General features: G+C 38.5%; 1 protein-coding gene across 2 annotated transcripts in view; it reads right to left on the bottom strand.

Annotated features, from left to right (window-relative positions):
• LOC127437293 (furin-1-like) overlaps positions 1-18,938 on the bottom strand; it is a 116,366-nt gene that overhangs the window by 41,354 nt on the left and 56,074 nt on the right. For both annotated transcript variants that reach the window (XM_051692138.1, XM_051692139.1), the window contains exons 3-6: positions 17,739-17,837; positions 10,925-11,020; positions 8,821-8,949; positions 7,638-7,714 (exon numbers count right to left, since the gene is read on the bottom strand). In XM_051692138.1, the coding sequence (XP_051548098.1) occupies positions 7,638-7,714; positions 8,821-8,949; positions 10,925-11,020; positions 17,739-17,837 (401 nt within the window). The remainder of the gene's footprint in view (positions 1-7,637; positions 7,715-8,820; positions 8,950-10,924; positions 11,021-17,738; positions 17,838-18,938) is intronic.

Below are 18,938 nucleotides of genomic sequence, written 5' to 3'. Positions count from 1 at the left end.
ATCAGGGCTTCTTTATAGATCTTGAAGGGATGTTGCAAACCACTGGCACCCCTCATGATATAATATTGGGAGGAGACTTTAATCTTTTGATGGTCCTTGATCATAGTGAAGCAAAAGTGTGTAAACCCCCTAGAGCAACATTGACGCTTCACAGGATGTGTAAAAATCTTGGTCTTACAGACATTTGGAGACTTTTGAACCCATCTGGTAGGGACTATAAATATTTTTCAACAGTCCATAAGATTTATTCTAGAATAGATTTTTTTTTTTTTTTTATATCCAAATCCCTCATTTCATCTGTTGTTGATTGCTCAGTTGGAAAGTTTAGAGATGTTGCCACATATAGAGAAAAATAAATCATATAGTTGGCGCCTTAATGTATCCCTTTTGCAAAATCCTGATTTCCAACAAATGTTAAAGACTGAAATCAATGTTTATATGGAGACCAACTGGTCCTCAGCATCCTCTGTGGGCGTGGCTTGGGAGGCACTTAAGGCGGTTCTTAGGGGCCGGATCATACAGTATACCTCGTTCATCAAAAAATCCAAGGCACGAGAACTCGTGGAGTTGGAAGGAAATATTAAAAGTGCAGAGGCAGAGCTGAAGCACCGTATGTCATCTGATGGCCTCAGAGAATTGACCCAATTGAAATATAATACTATTTTGCCGTGGAAAGTGGAGTTTTGGTTATTCAGGGCAAGACCGTCATACTTTGAGTCGGGGGTCAAAGCAGGGAAGCTTTTGGCTAGATATATAAAGCAGAGTGTCTCTTTCTACCATTCCCTCAGTGAAATTTGCTGGTGGTGACATTTTTGCCTCGGCCATTTATATTAATAATGCCTTTAAAGAGTTCTACCTTGATCTTTATAGTTCCACGTTTTCGTCTACTGATGAAGATATTAGAAACTTTGTGGAACCATTAGATCTTCCTAAACTGACGACTGAGCAAAAAAACTCTTGATTCTGAGATAACCTTGGAGGAGCTTGACAAGGTAATTAAGTCCCTACCTACTGGCAAAGCTCCGGGGCCAGATTATTTTACTCTGAATAGGGGCACTCAGCAGGGTTGCCCTCTTTCCCCATTATTGTTCTGTCTTGCCCTGGAACCATTAGCAGCTGCGATAAGAAAGGAGGATGATTTTCCAGGGGTGATTGCGGGAGGTGTGGCGCATAAGCTTCTGCTTTACGCAGACTATATTTTATTATTCGTCTCCGACCCCACTAGATCTATGCTTTGCCTCCACAGAATTATTAATTTATTTCAGGATACAGAGTCAATTGGTCTAAATCTGAAGCTTTGGCTCTGACAGCGTACTGTCCAAGAACGGCCTTCCAGCCGGGCGCCTTCCAGTGGCCCAAACAGGGCATTAAGTATTTGGGCATTTTATTCCCAGCAAATTTGTCTGATTTATTCAGAGTTAATTTTGATCCCTTAATAAAAAGGTTTTCGAATGATGTGGACAGGTGGGCTTCATAACACTTATCGATGATTGGGAAGGTTAATGTAATTAAAATGAATTGTATTCCAAAATTCAACTACCTGTTACAATCTCTCCCTATAGATGTCCCCCTCTCTTATTTCAAGCAATTTGATAGCATAGCGAAGTCCTTCATTTGGAATGGTAAGCGTGCCAGGTTAAATTTCAATAAGTTACATAGGCTGATTGACAAAGGTGGGTTAGGCCTACCCAAGATTTTGTTTTATTATTATGCATTCAGTCTCAGACATTTGGCTCATTGGTCGCTTCCACCTGAGAGAGCCCCTCCCTGGTTTTGTATTGAAAAGGAAGCTCTTGCCCCTATCTCACCTCTGCAAAGCCTTTCGATCAAAATAATTGGAGAAGTTAAGTCACACCCCGTTATTTTGCATTTACACTCGATATGGACAAGTGTCCAGAGTGTTTAATTCAGATATTTATTTAAACAAAGCCTCGAGCATATGGCAGAACCCTAAACTATGCATTAATAAGTCCCCTTTCTGTTGGCCAGATAGGATTGTGAGGGGGGTTAACCCTCTGGGGTCGACGGACGCGCCGGCGCGTCCTGCTGGATTTTTTTCCGCATAACAGTGGAAACAACTTAAAATACTCCAACATTTTTGGGCATACAGATAAGTGTAAGACATCATTAGAAACCATAAAGTGTCTACTTTTATTTGTGTACACTCACAATAACAACAAAACCTTGTGCTTTTGTAAAATAAAGAAAATAAACAGGGAGCGCTTTCAGCCGTCTCTGTCTCCGCAAGCATCTTTCTGAAACACCTCACAAAAATGAACTGAAACTCGCGAATACTTATCAGACAAACATGAAACATATGTCTAAAGAAAGCTAAATGCTAAAATGTCTACTTTTAAATAAAACAATTCAAATTTAAAACAAATATTCTCCTGCAGTGTAATCTGTATGAAACAAAGCGATGTACAGTTTCTCCTGGCTCAGCTCATTATCTCTAATGAGATCACACCCACCAGCAGAGGGCGCTATTCATACGATAATGTGCTGATGCAGTCTATGCAAATGGTAAACGCCCCAACAGTGCCTTAAAAAACATCAAGTTCATCATCCGATTCATGCACTTTCCTGCGCGTTTGGAAGATGGCACGCTACACAGGTGAGGAAGCTCCACAGATGGTCCTGGATAGTGACGAAGAGTTCACATTTTCCTCAGAAGAAGAGCGGGACTCCGATGATGAATGTTTGCATTTTGAAGAGTGTCTTGATCCAGCTGAGGATACAATTTCGGATGAGTAAGTCATTTAGTTTTACTTACATTAGTTGACATGCTATTTTATATAAACATGAATATATTTTACTAGTTGGACTATTTCCAGACTTGCCAGCCAGGATTCAGAGTATTGTAATATGCAAGTTTTACTTACATTTAAATGTTGTTTCGGCTAAAGCAGGTATTTAAATTGTATGCTGTATGATATAAATATGATATGTAATATGATATAAAAATAATATGAATGTTTAGATTATATTTTAACTAGTGTTTATGCTGCCTCATTATCATCAACGAAGCTTGTGCTTGAAGTGACACTGAAGACTGCAGTAATGATGCTGAAAATTCAGCTTTGATCACAGGAATAAATTGCATTTTACAATATATTCAAATAGAAAAGTTATTTTAAATTGTAAAAATATTTCACAATATCACTGTTTTTGCTGTATTTTGGATCAAATAAATGCAGCCTTGGTGAGCAGAAGATGACTTCTTTTAAAAACTTTAAAAAATCTTACTGATCTAAAACTTTTAAATGGTAGTGTAGGTCTAAAGTAGTCTTTATGTAAAGAAAATGTATAGTCAGATTACTTCTTTTAACTTAAACTTGATTTTGTGAATAAGCTACAAACATTCATTCTCTGTCAGGGGAGGGGTCTTTGTCTCCTCAGGTGTGAATCGCATCAATATTCGTGATCATCCACGCCTCCACGCATATGGCCTTTCTAACACTAAAAGTGTCTTACAAAAGTTAAATGACTATATTGTTTTGTATGAATGAGTGATCAGGATGGTTTTCACATCATTTTATAGCAAAAACTCTAGGCTACAAGATCCAGTCCCCAAAGTCTTGTGAACAAATGTTTAGTATGTGTTATATGGCTATATTTCAGTGACTTAAAATGTTTGTTTTTTCAAAAACCACACAAACGTTATTTAAAAAAAAAAATACAAACATGTAATACATGTTGCTCGCATATGTATTCTTTTTATGAGTTTATGAAAAAAAGCAAAAATGTCAAGGCATGTCAAAACTTCTCCAGGGCCCAAAACATCCTCAGACCCCAGAGGGTTAATACACTATATGAGACCTTTTGAAAATTTGGTTCAAAATTTTGGGATTCCCAGATCTCAATTTTATAAGTATTTACAGCTGCATAACCCACTCTGCACTGTTTTTGGGAGTGGCACGCACCCCCCTAGTGCAGCAGATACTCTGGGAGTGGTGATTACTGCTTTTAGAAAAGGTCATGAGGCATCAGTGTATTACTCCCTGGTAATTCAGAGTCTGGGGGACGGAGCTTTAAATTCCCTCAAAATATTATGGGAGGAAGATTTAAATTTGTTTTTGGAGGAGGGAGTGTGGGCTAGGATTCTTAAAAACATAAAGTCTGCATCTAGAGATGCAAGGGTGCGCCTTATGCAATTTAAGATTCTACATAGACTTTATTGGACCCCTTCTAAATTGTATAGGCTTGGTCTTAAGAACACACCCACCTGCTGGCGATGCCATTCAGAAGATGGAGACACCACCCATGTTTTTTGGGGGTGTTGTAAGATACAGGAGTTCTGGTTTAGGGTCCAAAATTTTATGGGTACTCGGATCACCTTTTGCCCCAGGCTCTGTATTTTGGGTGACTGGGCGGTCATTGATGTAGGAGATAAGTACATGAAGAATTGGATCCTGGCCGGTGTTGTGGTGGGCAGACAGGTTATCCTTAGAGGATGGAAGTCAGCTGGAGCCCCCTTGTTTCGTGAGTGGTGCGAGGAGATGGGCAGGGTGGCAGCTTGGGAAGAGTTGTCATATAGAAGGCTAGGCAACATGGATATGTTCATCAGGAGGTGGGGCAGCTATTTGGCCTTTTTGGAGGGCTCTCGGGGAGGGGCAGTGGAGGGAGACGTGTTGTTTTAAATGTGTATTTTGTAGCCTTTTTGTTTTTGAACATATACTTTTTTTAAATGTATTTCTAAATATTTTCTTCTGTTTTATTGTCTGTTTGTGTGTCTTTGTCAGTTGTATTTGACCACTGGGATATCTGTCTGTGTTGGGTGGTGGGGTGGGGTGGTTAATATTCGGGAGGAAGAGTTGTAAATAATATAATGTGATTCCAAATATTCTGTTATTTTTTTTATTATTTTATTTATATATATATATATATATATACACATACATATATATACATATATATATATATGGAATCAAAAACTTTTAATAACAAAAAAAAAAAAAAAAAAAGTCAAATCCAGATAAATTGAGCATGATTTAAACATTTTTTTTAAATGACACTGTGGTGGAAATTATCATCTATCTTTTTTTTTTTTAAATGTTAAAATGTAATTTCCATCACTGTCCCAATTTTATTGAACACAATACAGAATTTGAGATGTGGTGGAAATGGCGCTGTGGTGGGGATTTTCATGACATCCAGAAAAAATTACAAACATAACATAAATCTCCTGTGATGCATGTACATACATTTTTGTACATTGTTATTAGACAAATAAAAAATAAAAAAAATTTAGTGAATAATCTAGTGTGTAAAAAATGTTTTAACGAGAATTTACTTCCTAAAACTTTAGTGTTAAAAGTGCCCAGAAACACAGCTAAATAAAAAAAGCATTTTATTTTTAAAAGATGTGTGAATGCTAACCTGAGAACACTGGCACCATCTCCCATTTAATCCCAATGAATATGTTTTATGACTCAACCATGTGCTTCGCTCAATAGCTGAGGCTCCTATTCATTTCAAGATTTTGCAGTCTCAAAGCAAAACAAGATGCCTTTCACAACAGAAGCCTGTTTCTTGGTTTCTCATTTATTTATGAATACAACATATAATTTTGTTGCGCATCCATAATGCTTATTACTTTGCCTCCTCTTTCCTCTAAAAGGAATAAATCCCTCTGAAATAATCTGTCCTCAGTTTAGCTCTCTGAGCCTGTCTCACGGTTTCAGGCTATTGACACTGACAGCATTTTGCCTCTCATTTCATGGACTCAAAACTGATTCAGTTCAAAATAATGATCTTAACAGTAGAAGTGTTCAAGATGCATCCCACTTCTCATTTGCTGAGGTGTAGCAGAACCGGAGGATGGATTCCACTCCATTTTTTTCACACTCCGCTTATTGATTGTAATCTGCGTGCATCTAGGCACTGAGAGCATTACGAATGCTTGTTATGACTCCACTGTTGCCACAGAACGGTTGTCACACTTTAAGTAGCTGCCTTGGGTTTTAGCAGGAGTGAAGACAGTAACTTCCACACAATAGTAGCTGAGTGATGTGCTTAGAAATGACTGTGGCGCTGTTAACAGATTCGTTAAAGAAGATTTGCTTCCGCGACTATGTAAGCTGCACTGTTCTGATGGGATACCGAATTTGGAGAATTTCCTCGCCAACGTTCTGGTGCGAGATTTCGACCAGAATAAAACAGAGAGAAAGTAACAGAGAGAAAAGGTTCTGGCAAGAAGCCCAGAGTGCAAGAGATTTGAAGCAAATCCCCTTGACAATCTAACAGCAGAACGATGGGTTGCTGGGAGATTTCAGAATGGAGGGATGAGGAAGCGGTCCAGGGGTTAAAGGGAGGGGATGGTTCTCCTTCCATTAGGGTTGAACTTGTGACACTTAATGCAGTCAGTGAGTGGCCACAAGTAGAAAAGGGTCTATCAAAGAGAAAAGAGTAAACACCCAAAAGTCTGTGTGGTGAATTTAATCTCATCTGATTCACAGAGGTAGAGGGGGAGAAAAGAAAGAGAGGAAGACAGGAGGAGTAAATAGTGGCAAGACAAAAGACAGATAGGTAGTAGCTTGTGGTACTCAGAGGTACCCAGAAAGTTTGTTCTCACATAGCTCAGGAGACTCAATGGAGTTCTCAATCATGTTTCATTTGAGAATCAACTTTATCTCAGATGTTTCTCCTGAAACTATAAACAATAGACATGAAAGAGACTAAATGAGAATGGTTAAATACAGCAAGAGTATAGAACTATTAAAATTAATGTGGATAGCACAGCTCATAATTTGGTTTTGGAATAAGTTGATGAGAAATATTTGAGCTAATACTGAAATACCTTACAGACTTCGATAAGTTGGCGAATGTGAGCACAGTTTGAGATACTGTTGAGATTCTGAAACTCTAGAGGAGACACATGTGAGATTATTGTGGTCTGTTTTTCAGGAGACAAATCTGCTGAGATTGAAGTAAAAGCCTCTCTATTTGCTCTTCCCTTTCTCTTTTCTAAATACACACAATACACAGTGGTCCGTCTCTGAACTGCAGGTGATTTGCTGACTGCATTCAAACCAATGAACGATGTGGTTCCAAACCACTTAATAACCCCAACAAAACACTAATGCAATGCAGTTACTCTCAGTACACCACAGGTTAAATCTATAAACCACAGACAACATGGGCTGTTTTTTTAAAATGAGATGGGCTGTCTACAGGGTTCCCACACTTTTTGACCAATGAATTTCTAAATCATGAAGGGTTTTTAAGGATAATTTGTATAGAGATTGCACTCACACAGAGCAGTTTCTAGATGATTAAATATTTTAGAGCTGAACATAACTAGAAAACATTGCTGAAAAGTTCTATGACCTTATTAGGATTTTGTAAATTTTCATGACTTTTCCAGGCATTTAATAATTTCTTGATAAATTGTGGAAACCTGTGCCAAGGCAGGCAGCTTAATAGGCTTTGAAACACAGCCGGAGTTTACAGTATAAATGTTCATAGTAGGAAAGAAGTTGGCTTCCACGCTTGTGTACCTAGAAGAATCTAAAACAAAAATGACAATAAAAAAACTGCTACAATATGGCATGTTTGTTGCAGCCCAACATACTGTATCAATCAACCCTGCTGTGGATGTACTGATAGGAACAGCAAGGAGAGACAAAGATTCTTACCTGTTATCATTCAGCTGTGTATATCTGGGCTGAGGGTCTGGATCTCTGTCATTCACATCATAACTTGCATCAGGATCCTTAAAACAAACCATAAAATCAGTCAGAGGGATCATATTTCACTCAACCATCAATTCTGTGCTGTCACTGGAAATATATTTAAAAAAAATTCCCCTGCTTGGATACACAACATCTATGTTTCAAAACCTGGTGAGCTGCCAACCTGCAACAGAGTAGAGGTAGAGGTACAGTAAAGGGGAATCATGTGAATCATAGGAATGTTCGAAAGCACCAATGATGCCCAAAAACACTTTATGTAGAGCAGCTCATTAGGTTTTGAACCAGCAAATACATTCAACGGAACTTGACAATTAATAAATCCACTAAAGAGGGCAGAGCCTATGAATGTTCATAAAAGTCTACAGAATTCATCAAATTCACCAAAAGTCTGCTTAGTTTTTAACCTTAAAAAGTTTATATTATAGATAATACTTTGAAGGTAATATTTTGAAGACGAACATGAAAATGTATTCGTTTTGGAAAATAGCATATCTTTATGTTCTTGCTCTTTTGAAGGAATGTTCTGGGTTCAATACACGTTAAGCTCAATCAATAGCATTTACAGCATAATGTTGGTTTCCACCCAAACATATTTTTGCCCATTTGTTAAAATTGCAGTTACAGTAAAGCACTTACAATGGAAGTGAATGGGGCCAGTCCATAAAAATTAAAACACACATCATTTCAAAAGTACAGCCACAAGACTTAAACATTATAAACTGAACATGATTTTAGTGTGATAAAATGCTTACTAACCTTATCCTTGTAAGGTTTTATCAAATACTACAACTTCGTTGTCATGACAAAGAAACCCTTTAATCCTGTTATTGATATAACTTTACACAGACAGGGTTAGTGAGTGATTTTATCACAATAAAACCAAGTTAACTTGTATAATGTTTATGCCTTGTGGCTATACTTTTGCAAGAATGTGTATTTTAATGTTTATGGACTGGCCCCGTTCACTTCCATTGTACTGTAAGTGCCTTATTGTAACTGCTTTTTTTAATAAATGAGGGGCTATTTGAAATTATTTTTTAACATTATGCAGCAAATGCTGTTGATCGAGCTTAACTTGTATTGAACCAGATATATTCCTTTAACGGTTAAGGATGGGATGACTCACAAAGTTTCTTGCGAGATCAGGGTGATCTTTCTCAATGCCGTCATCCAGAATGGTTACAACCACTCCTCTTCCTGTGAAGCCCTGAGACCAGGCCTCCTTCACATTCAGATCTCCATGACTGGGGTTATACTGCAAGGAAAAAAGAAGATTTTCTTCACAAATTCATTAAACAGATTTTACCAGCAAATTTACTGGAGCTAAGTAAGAAGTCTGGAAAAACAGGAAATTATTCTTTAGCACTTTTATGAAGAAACAACCCCTGAAGCAGAGAAAGACTCTGTGAAGCTCTTGTGGGCGGCACAGATGCGCAGGACGCAGGATACTGTCTGGAACATGAGACCCTTGAGCCATTTTGGGGGGTAAGTTAACCGAGTCACACAAATCGAATGAGACCTCCCAGTATGGCAATGCTCACCTGCAGAACTTTCCACACACACACACACTTACACACTGATATTTTACTCTTGTCACAGAGGAAAGCTCAGCCACAGGAGCTAAAACTAATAAAAGATGACTGCTCACGCATAGTCACACAGTTTTTCCTCCCATATGGCAGATTGGTGGCAGGATGATCCCAACAAGGTGCGGAAACTCATTCCTTATTACTCAACTATTCCCTCAGCGAGGAAACTGTAGTTCTCTCCCGCTCTTTCATTTCCTTACACTTTTCTTTATGTTCAACACCATCTGTTATAACATCACAGCTGAATCTTTTCTTCAATGTGGAAAGACAACCATAAACATTGGCTAAATGTGGAAATTGGGTGCAGTAACACACTGAAAAACTTTAATTGGCATGTCTTCGGGTAACTGCCCCTTTTCACATCCTTCTCTCTCCTGAAAAATAGATAATCATAAGAATAAACTGAAATAATCAAACTGCTTGCATTTCTGTGCTGCTCCTTCAGAGTAAACAACTTAAAAGGCATTCATTCCCTTGTCAACAGTGATGCAATCTCCATTCTTCACTATAAAAGCACAAAGAGTGTGTGCGTGTGCGTGTGTGTAATCTTTGACACAGAAATGCGTATAGTACAGATGTGGTTGAAAAGGGGTTGTGGAAGGGAGGAGACTTTAACAGATTAGCATGCTGATGCAGAATGGCAGCTCTGGCATATGCGTTGTCATTCACAACCCACAATGCTCTTTGGTCGTTCGGTTCACATATTAATGTTTTGAACTTCAGGCTCATGCACTGCATACAGAGCAGAGTTTAAAAAGCAGCCATACACATAAACAAACATGTAAAAACAAAGACAAGCACACATATAATACTGCATGTTCATACATTCAGTACACCTACGCAGTGTACACATAATAATTTTATTATATTATTAAGCTTTGTATAAACTCAATTATTTGTTTAATTCTGAATCTGTTATTACTTAAACAATTAAAGAAGACATGGCAAAGGTTAATATAATGTTGTCTCTTCTCTGCTGTTGAATGTGACAATCAATACATTACTCACTTTGCTTTAGATGTGGGTGTACAAATCCAAGGATTACTAGAGAAACCTAAATACAGCAATAGATGTCATGATTTTTACTGAATAATAAATTAAATTTCGTGTTGTTTCTCACCAAAACCTATCATGTGCATCATATTTCAAGTCTTCTTAAGGCATAAGTTACAATGACTACTTTTTATGATACTTTTGCATCCTTTTTTCATGCTTGAAAAAGCCTTAAAAATGTCTCTTTTTGTGTTCTGCAGAGGAGAGAAAAGTCATACGGATTAGAAAACAACATGAGGGTGTGTAAATGGTGACAGAATTTTCCTTTAAGACCAGGCACATTTATTAACCGGCTAAACAGGGTCCTGTTGTCTTTAAGAGACTGTCAAAACACACACACACACACACACACACACACACACACACACACACACACACACACACACACAAAAGACCGTTTTAATTCAGATGTCTGTGAGTGACATAGGAATTTAGAATGGATGACTGGGAAAGATTCTGAGAGAATGTCAAATCTCACAGATCAAGGGAAGACGTCTCTCCCCAGTAGAAGCACTTAAGACATTTTGCATTACAAAGCCTGAAGTACAACCACAAAATAAACACTCACACACAAGCTTTTCTACATACCAGGTACCACTGCTGAGGGAATTTTGGATCTGTTGGTTCAATGTGAATGTCTCTCTTGTCTCTTCGCTTGGCAATCTGCTGCTCAGCCCAAATCACCTGCAAATACACACAAGCATTTAATGCTACACACCTATATCCTTGTAAATCACACTCATAGCTGTCTTCACCTTTAACTGTGACTGTGTATGCCCCTCTACATGGCTGTCCATACTCTAAAAATATCAAAATTTCACACTTATATGCACTGTTCTATTCAATCTGCTGTGTTATATAGCAGTTTATTTAGCTGAGTATGTGAGTGTGTTAGTGCATGTATGATTAATTTTGTATGAATATGTGTGTGCATTAGATTTGTTGAAATTAAATAATGGCAGATGCTGTTGCACCCTGGTGCAAATAATGGTATATGCTAGTTACACCCCAGTGCAAATAGTGGCAGATGTCCTTTGCACCCCAACCCTGGTGCAAATAGTGTCAAATACTATTTGCACCCATATTTAAATACTAACATATAGTATGGGCATCACTGCAGTGTGTTTTGTTTATTTAGAGTCCCACAGACACACTACATTAACCCCTAAACCTAACCTTAACCTTACCTTTTACTACAGTAACCAAGGTTTCACCATGATATTTTTTGTAAATTGACAGTAATCACAAAATTAACCACGGTTACCATATTACCACAATATTACTGTAGAACACCATGGTTAATTGCATTAAAACTATGGTTTCTGCCAAAAAAAAAAACATGGTTACTACAATATTACTATGGTACTACAGTGACGAATTGTACACACAAGCGATGCCGAGCTGTGGGAACAAATGCGATCGATAGACCCCGCCTCCAGATCAAACCCTTCTCTGCACTCCTAGACATTCACCTTGACCAAATCACTGTGATGAAATCAACATTTATATAAATTTGTATCTATTATTTGAAATAGTATTAAAGGAAATATTAAGAGTGGAAACAGGAAATCGGATGTGAAAAAGAGTGCGGCTTCACACCACGGTCGCTAGGGCAACACTACACTTTCACACAATGTCTTTACACCCCACGCCATTGCAGCAACATCTATTGTCTATCTGTCATACATTTCTGTGGTTCCACAAGACTATTAGGGTTCATATAGCTTCGCTGTGTGGCAGATGCTATTTAAACCAGGGTGCAAATAGACACTCCGTTAAATAATTGGCTTATTGTGATTATTCGATCTAATCACAATTATTTGAGAAAACAGTGATCATTATGCATGTTAAATTCAAATCTCATATTGCCTTTCAAATAAGGGAATTGTAACAAATACTAGAATGCCATGAAATGTACAATTTAAATCTTCCAATGGGCACTCCCAATGAATGCAGACCATCTCAGAAAGTGCGCGGAGTGCGGGTCATCCATGGTCCTGTTTGCTTAAACATGCGTTGTAAATGCAAAATGCTCCGTAACAATACATATGTATTATAACGCTTTACACAGAGGAAGATTGTAGGAAGAAATTATGCATTTTATTTGTTTCCAAGTTAAATGTTAATATTCCATTGGAACTCTAGTCTCCTATTCTGGATTCATTTTTCAGTTTACGGGGGACAACCAGAGATCCAACCGATTAAACAGTTCCTCTCCCCTCTTTCTCACTCCTGTTTCTTTTCAACTCAAACTCTCTTATTTTCTTTAAAGAAACAAGCCAATCCTAACAGTTTCCCAGAGTTTTCAGTAAGCATCCCTCAGATATTGGGTTAGAGGAATCGTATTTCTTGGAAGTGACACCTGAAGACCAGAGTGGTGTCTCAGTGCAAAGCCATATTTACATAGTTACACGTGCTCGGAGGTTGTAATTTTTAATTTTGGTCAGGAAGAAAATGAACCATCTCTTATGGATAGCTAATGGATGGGTGGGTTGGTGGTGATTTGGGAAAGTAAATGCTGTGAGTGTGTGCTGTTTAACACATGAGCCAACAAGCATGACCAGAAAAAGTAATATCCTTCAATATAAAAGTGAATAAAACCTCTTGCCATAAAACCTTGATGGCAAGCATCACTCTTATTATTGCTCATACCCAGGTTTAGAGACCTGAACAAATCCCTAAGCCTAAATATTAAACTTTGCCGCATAACACGTCCAACAATGTTTGTGCCATGTACATGATTGATACCTTAATTCGGAGGTGCCCAAACTTTTCTATGAAGGGCCAAAAATCAAACTTGATTGAGGGCAGTGGGCCAAAGGTAAACGTTGCATATATCAAACTGTATTATTTTAAAATGAAATATTAATACTGCAAAACACACAGAACTCTAAAATTAAAATGATCAAGTGTCCTGTACTTGCACAATGCACATAATTGATGCATTATGTAAGTCTCTCTCTCATTTGTGAGTCACTTTGGATAAAATGTCTGCTAAACGACTAAATGTAAGCGTCTCTTAAAACACGGTTACTGTCTCTCTAAGAAGAGCACATCTCCTCACATTGAACACACAGTAGTTCTGTGCAGTTTTTGAGAGATGAAGATACAATGGCATGATGTAATACTATGAAGTAGGATATTGTTTTGTGACAAAGAAGATATTAAAGATATTTCTTATCATAGACTTAGGCTATACATTGTCCTGGATTTCACTCAGTGTTACCATGGACTGCCAAATGTAATAGGATTATTTAAACAATGCTGTAAAATGTTTTTGCATAGTAAATGCATTTAGCCTACTTACTTTTATTTGACATTAAAACTGTTTTCCTGTTGTGATATCAAAAATTTGAATTGTACTTTTTCTTCTTTTCTTAAGAGATGGGATTAAGGCTGAATGCATTACATTATGACAGGAAATAAAAGCTACAAAGAACATTTCTGCAAATTAAAAAATTGAGAGGCCTATTAATTTTGTTGACTCCAAAATATGATTATGATTAAGAACCTGCCGAAATATGGCATTGTATCTTATGGTTATTAAAAACTTGCAGCTATCTGTTTTTAGGCACATAGTTGCAAGTAAATGAAATATCCTCACATTTGAAAAACAAATTACAGTATGATGCACACAGATGTAATACACACCCCAAAACGGGTTTTAGTCGGAATAAGAAGATGAAATATGAAGAATTAGTTTATTGCATTACTGTTTTAGTCTAGCTGGCAGGGCAGAAAAGGGATTTTTGAGAGTTCTGGTTTGTTCACTTATAGTGCTTGTCGTAATGTTGTGTGGTGTTTGGAGTGAATGGAACTGTTGTTTATACTGAAATGCTCCCTCACCTGACTTTATCAAACCTGCTTCACGGGTGCACTTCAATGGTCGCGTTCACGTGGATATGAAATGCTGCACAACTTATAGTGCACGTTCAAGCCATATTTCATTTCGGATGACTGCACGCACTGTTCCGCAGTTGATAAAACTAACAAAAACCTCCCATTGGTTTATACTGAAGGAGAAACCTGAGCCATATTAATTGACTAGAATCTTGGGTGAACTAGGAGTTGGGCTGATCTTTTGACTTCTGCCAGTAAGCAACAACCTAGCAACCACCCACAACACCCTATCAACCATATAGCAATGTGCTACAAACCAGAGTTGGGTTCAAGTCCACCTTACTCATGTCCGAGTCTTTAAACAATCGAGTCCCAGTCCAAAAGTGGCCGAGTCGTACTCAAGACCGAGTCCATAACAGGCTGAGTCCAAGTCTGAGTCCAAATGAATCTATCCATGAATCTGAATTCAAATTGTAACCGTAAACTCAACATCAACATTTTAAGCTTATTTTAACCTTCACAGCTAAGAAAAACAATTTGTCAATATAAATGCAACAAAAACACCTCTAGTGCATTTAATATTCACATTTTATTAGTATCCTGCTGAACAAACTTCAAATGGGTTTCAGAGTGAAAGCATATGCTTTAGGCGTTTTGAAGACAAAACTGTCCTGTTGACTTTTTCAATTATTTGTTGATTTTTCCCCTCCACTCAAACATAGACTAAAGAAAATGAAAGCTGTGTTAGTCATTATAACCAGAGTTATTATTATTTCAAATTTTAATTTAGTTTTTTTTCTACTTCATTTTCAATTTGTCCTTTCAATTTAGTTTAGTTTTATCTAAAATTATGGGTGAAATACATGTAATGTAATTAATTAAATACATTTAATGTGTTTAATACATTTAATAAATGGTAATATTAAAACATTTAATAATGCCCATAAAATTAAACAGAAAATAAAATCAGATACCTTCACACTTTTCAGTCCTCCTGCTGTGTCCAGGTGTAGCCTACATCCCTAAATTTAAGATACATTTTTTTTTATGACAAACTCTCCTTGAGCTGACGTGTTGTTCTTTTCACATTATATTTAGTATGGATAACAGGTGAATAGAGACTTCTCCCCTCACTTGTGTTCTTCATTGTATTTTCTGACTTTGTTGCCATTGAAACGCAAGTGCCAGCTTTACAGGTAACAAACAGAGGTTGCACTACAAAGCTGTACAATTTCCTTGGTCTATTTCATCCATCATATTAGTTTAAATATCCCTGATCCCTAGCATATTTGATTTTGTCTCGATATAGTCAACATTTTCAGTAAGAAATAGCTTTGCATAGTAACGTGAGTCTGATAAAACATTTGTCCTATTTAATAATTTGCAGAGTTGGGGAACGTACTTTCAAAAGTGTACTTACGTTATTGATATTTCTGGAAGAGAGTGGCAGAGCACATGTGGCGATCTCTTTCACGCACACACATACAGCACGCGCGCGGGCGAGAGAGAAAGTACTTTGAAAGAGTGCACGCTGCTGCTCTCAGCCAGAATAATCACACGTAAGGACATATACGCGTGAAAACTGATGTGCAGCATCAAATACACAATGTATGATCGTACTAACTGTAGAGAGCACATCATTATGAAGACAAAGCCAAATCCTGGACATTTAGAGGCAATTTTGAAATCCCGGTCGGACACTTTTTTCAGGTCTGAAAAAGAGGACATGTCCGGTGAAAAGAGGATGTATGGTCACCCTATGTTATTTTATTTGTTCGCTTGTTTGTTTGTCATTGCATCACAAATGCCATGGACTCGGCTGGACTCTGAAAAAATCCAGAGTTCTAAAGGCTTGAGTAAAAATGAATCCGAGTCTATGTCCATGTCCATTAAGATTGTGACTCGTGACTCGGACTCGAGTACCTCAACTCTACTACAAACCTCTCAGAACACCCTAGCCTTGTGGCGGTACGGTTTTGTGGTGCAGGCTCTCATAACATAATGTTCTGCTGAAAGACGAGAGAATCACACAATCACCACACACACAAACACTCACAATTCCTTTGAGTGAATTGTCACTTACGTCCTTGTTTTGCAGTAATGCAGACACCGGGCTAAATTTATCACAAAAACAGCAAATGTAGAGCAAGGTCAGGGCAGATTTGGAGGAATACATTTTCCTGTTCCTTTCAGGTCTTGCTGCCCTTCGTTCGACGGAAAACTTCTCCACAGTTGAGTTTGACTTTGTGAGTGAATTAAATTCTGGCGAGTGAGCGAGGGGAGGGAAGAAAAGTACCGGCATTAAATTTAGCATTTATTCTGTTGGGGAACCTCGCTTGAGGGAATGTGCTTACGAGTGGCTGCCTTCATAAATCTACCTCATTAGCATAGACCAAGCTGACCCCGGAATGCAGAGCAGGCTGTGAGTGTGTTGGTTGTGTATATGTATAGTATGTGTGAGGCTTACGCCAACTCTGGCAACTAGAAAGCCTGAACCGATGCAACAGAAATGGGCTCAGAGCGGAACACTGATGCTGTTAGCCTTGCATAAATAGAGGCCAATGCACAAGGGAGAAATAATCCAGCTTGTATCTCTCTCACTGCGTCTCTTTCGCTCTCTTCTGTCATGAATCTGTGTTTAGAGTCATCTGGTCTCTTTCACTGGTGTCTGGTGGGCAGGTGGGGTCTAGGAAGGCATCGGTATTAGTCGTGTAGTTGATCTCCGGAGAGTGCAGTGAGCTTTAACTAGCGGCTGAAGCTTCAGAGAGTGAAGATAAGAGGCTTGTCAGTGGGCGATCTATGGAAGCCTGCAGCCAATGGCCCAGATATGCAGTTGCACGGGAAGCCTTTGCTGCTCTCAGATAACTTATCAGCAGAGCCAGGGTCTTACACTTCAGTAACACCAGACGCACATACATCAAAAACGCCTCAGCACACACTTACATTCCATACCAATAACACATCCAGTCAACCATCCGAGACTTTGGCCAAACCACTGTGTCCTGGTATGCTAACGATCTCCTCTCCTCTCCTTTTTTCTCATCTTCTCCCCTCTTCTCTCCTCCTTTCATTTTCTCTCATTTTTTCTCCTCTATTTTCATTTCCTTGTCTTGTCTCCCTCTTGTTTCTTCTCGTTTAATCTCCTCTACATCTGGTCTCCTCCGTTCTCTCCTTATCTCCTCTCGTCTCATCTCTTCTTGCCTCCTCATCACTGGTCTCCCCTACTCCCCTCACATCTCATCTCATTCTCCTCTCTTTTGATTTTCTTGTCTCGTCTTCTCATATCATCTCCTCCCCTCTCGTTTTTCTCATCTCTTTTTTTCTCCTCTGTTCTCTCCTCATATCATCTCTCTTCTTGTCTCCTCTGTTCTCTCCTTGCCTCATCTCCTAATCTTTCCTCCTCCCTTTCCATCTTATCTTGTTTCCTCTTGTTTTGTCTCATCTCATCTCCTCTCTTCTCATCTCTTTATCTAGTCTCCACCCCTCTCATCTTATCTCCTCTATGTGAGTTGTGTGTACAGTTGTGTTTGTATGTGTAACTTTGCATATGGTTTGTCTTTACCTTTGGCTCGGCGTGTAGTCGGACATGAACCCCACGATGACTGGACAAAGATCTCTTCACCACACCCTTGTGCTGGAAATGATAGTAGTCTCTGAACACCTGTGGACAGACAGACACACACACACACACACACACACACACACACACACGTACAAAGAAAGGTGATATATTATAGTGCTATTCCAAAGGAGCCCTATCCTACCTGCTGCATAAGTTCATTTGGTCTAACACTCCAGAGGGAAACAGTCATTAACTCCAGCACCTGCACACAAGACCTGCCATCTCTCTCTCTGACACACACACACACACACACACACACACACACCTTCTGCAAAGGTACAGCCGCATCAATTTTCTCTTACAATCCTAATACAAAATCCAAGACTGATCCAGCATCACCAAAAAAAAAAAAAAAAAAACACACAAATACCCCATGAAGAGAGATTCCCACAGAGAGAGAATCTCTCCCCCCCCCCACCCCCACCCCCAGCCTCAGTCACCTTTCACTTTCATTGTATGGAACAAAAGATGCAATGAAAGTGAATGGTGACTGAGGCTAAAATTCTGTCTAACATCTCCTTTTGTGTTCCCTAGAAGAAGAAAAAATAATAATACTGGGTTGAAACGACATGAGGGTGAGTAAATAATAACAGAATTTATTAAATCAGTTTTGGGCGAACTATCCCTTTAAGTATGAAAAGGGAATAGAGATGAAAAGAGAGAGATCTGCGTATCTTTTTTCATTAATTTCATCCAGGAAAGTTGTGATTTTGTTGCCATGTGTTTCTGCTCTATAAACCAGCACATAAAAAGCAAACATTTCATTGAATCTGGGCTGGCACACACCATATACTGATGTGTGGGTAGATACGGCGCTCCACTGGGCAGTTCGTAACACTGTGTACTTTAAGTTTGTGTGAGTGTGAACTTGAAGAGAATCATGGCTCTATCATTACTCATCTTGTCTTATTCCCAGAAGAACACAGAAAGAAACTTCTACTCACAAAAAATACCCACGCACACACACTTCTTTCAAAAATATTTCACGCAGGTGACGTCAATGAAGAAGTGCCTTACCGAACGGATTCTTCTCTACACTCAAGCGCCACCTTCCTCTAAAATGACATTCATTTATCAAAAAGCTTCCCTGCTGGGCTTTTTTCCCCCTGACAATTCACTACAGACAGTCTTTCTCTTTTC

This window comes from Myxocyprinus asiaticus, chromosome 48, assembly GCF_019703515.2.
Source record: "Myxocyprinus asiaticus isolate MX2 ecotype Aquarium Trade chromosome 48, UBuf_Myxa_2, whole genome shotgun sequence".
Classification (NCBI taxonomy): Eukaryota; Metazoa; Chordata; class Actinopteri; order Cypriniformes; family Catostomidae; genus Myxocyprinus; species Myxocyprinus asiaticus.
The sequence above is the reverse complement of the archived record's forward strand: the minus strand, read 5'-3'. Positions and strand labels throughout refer to the sequence as shown.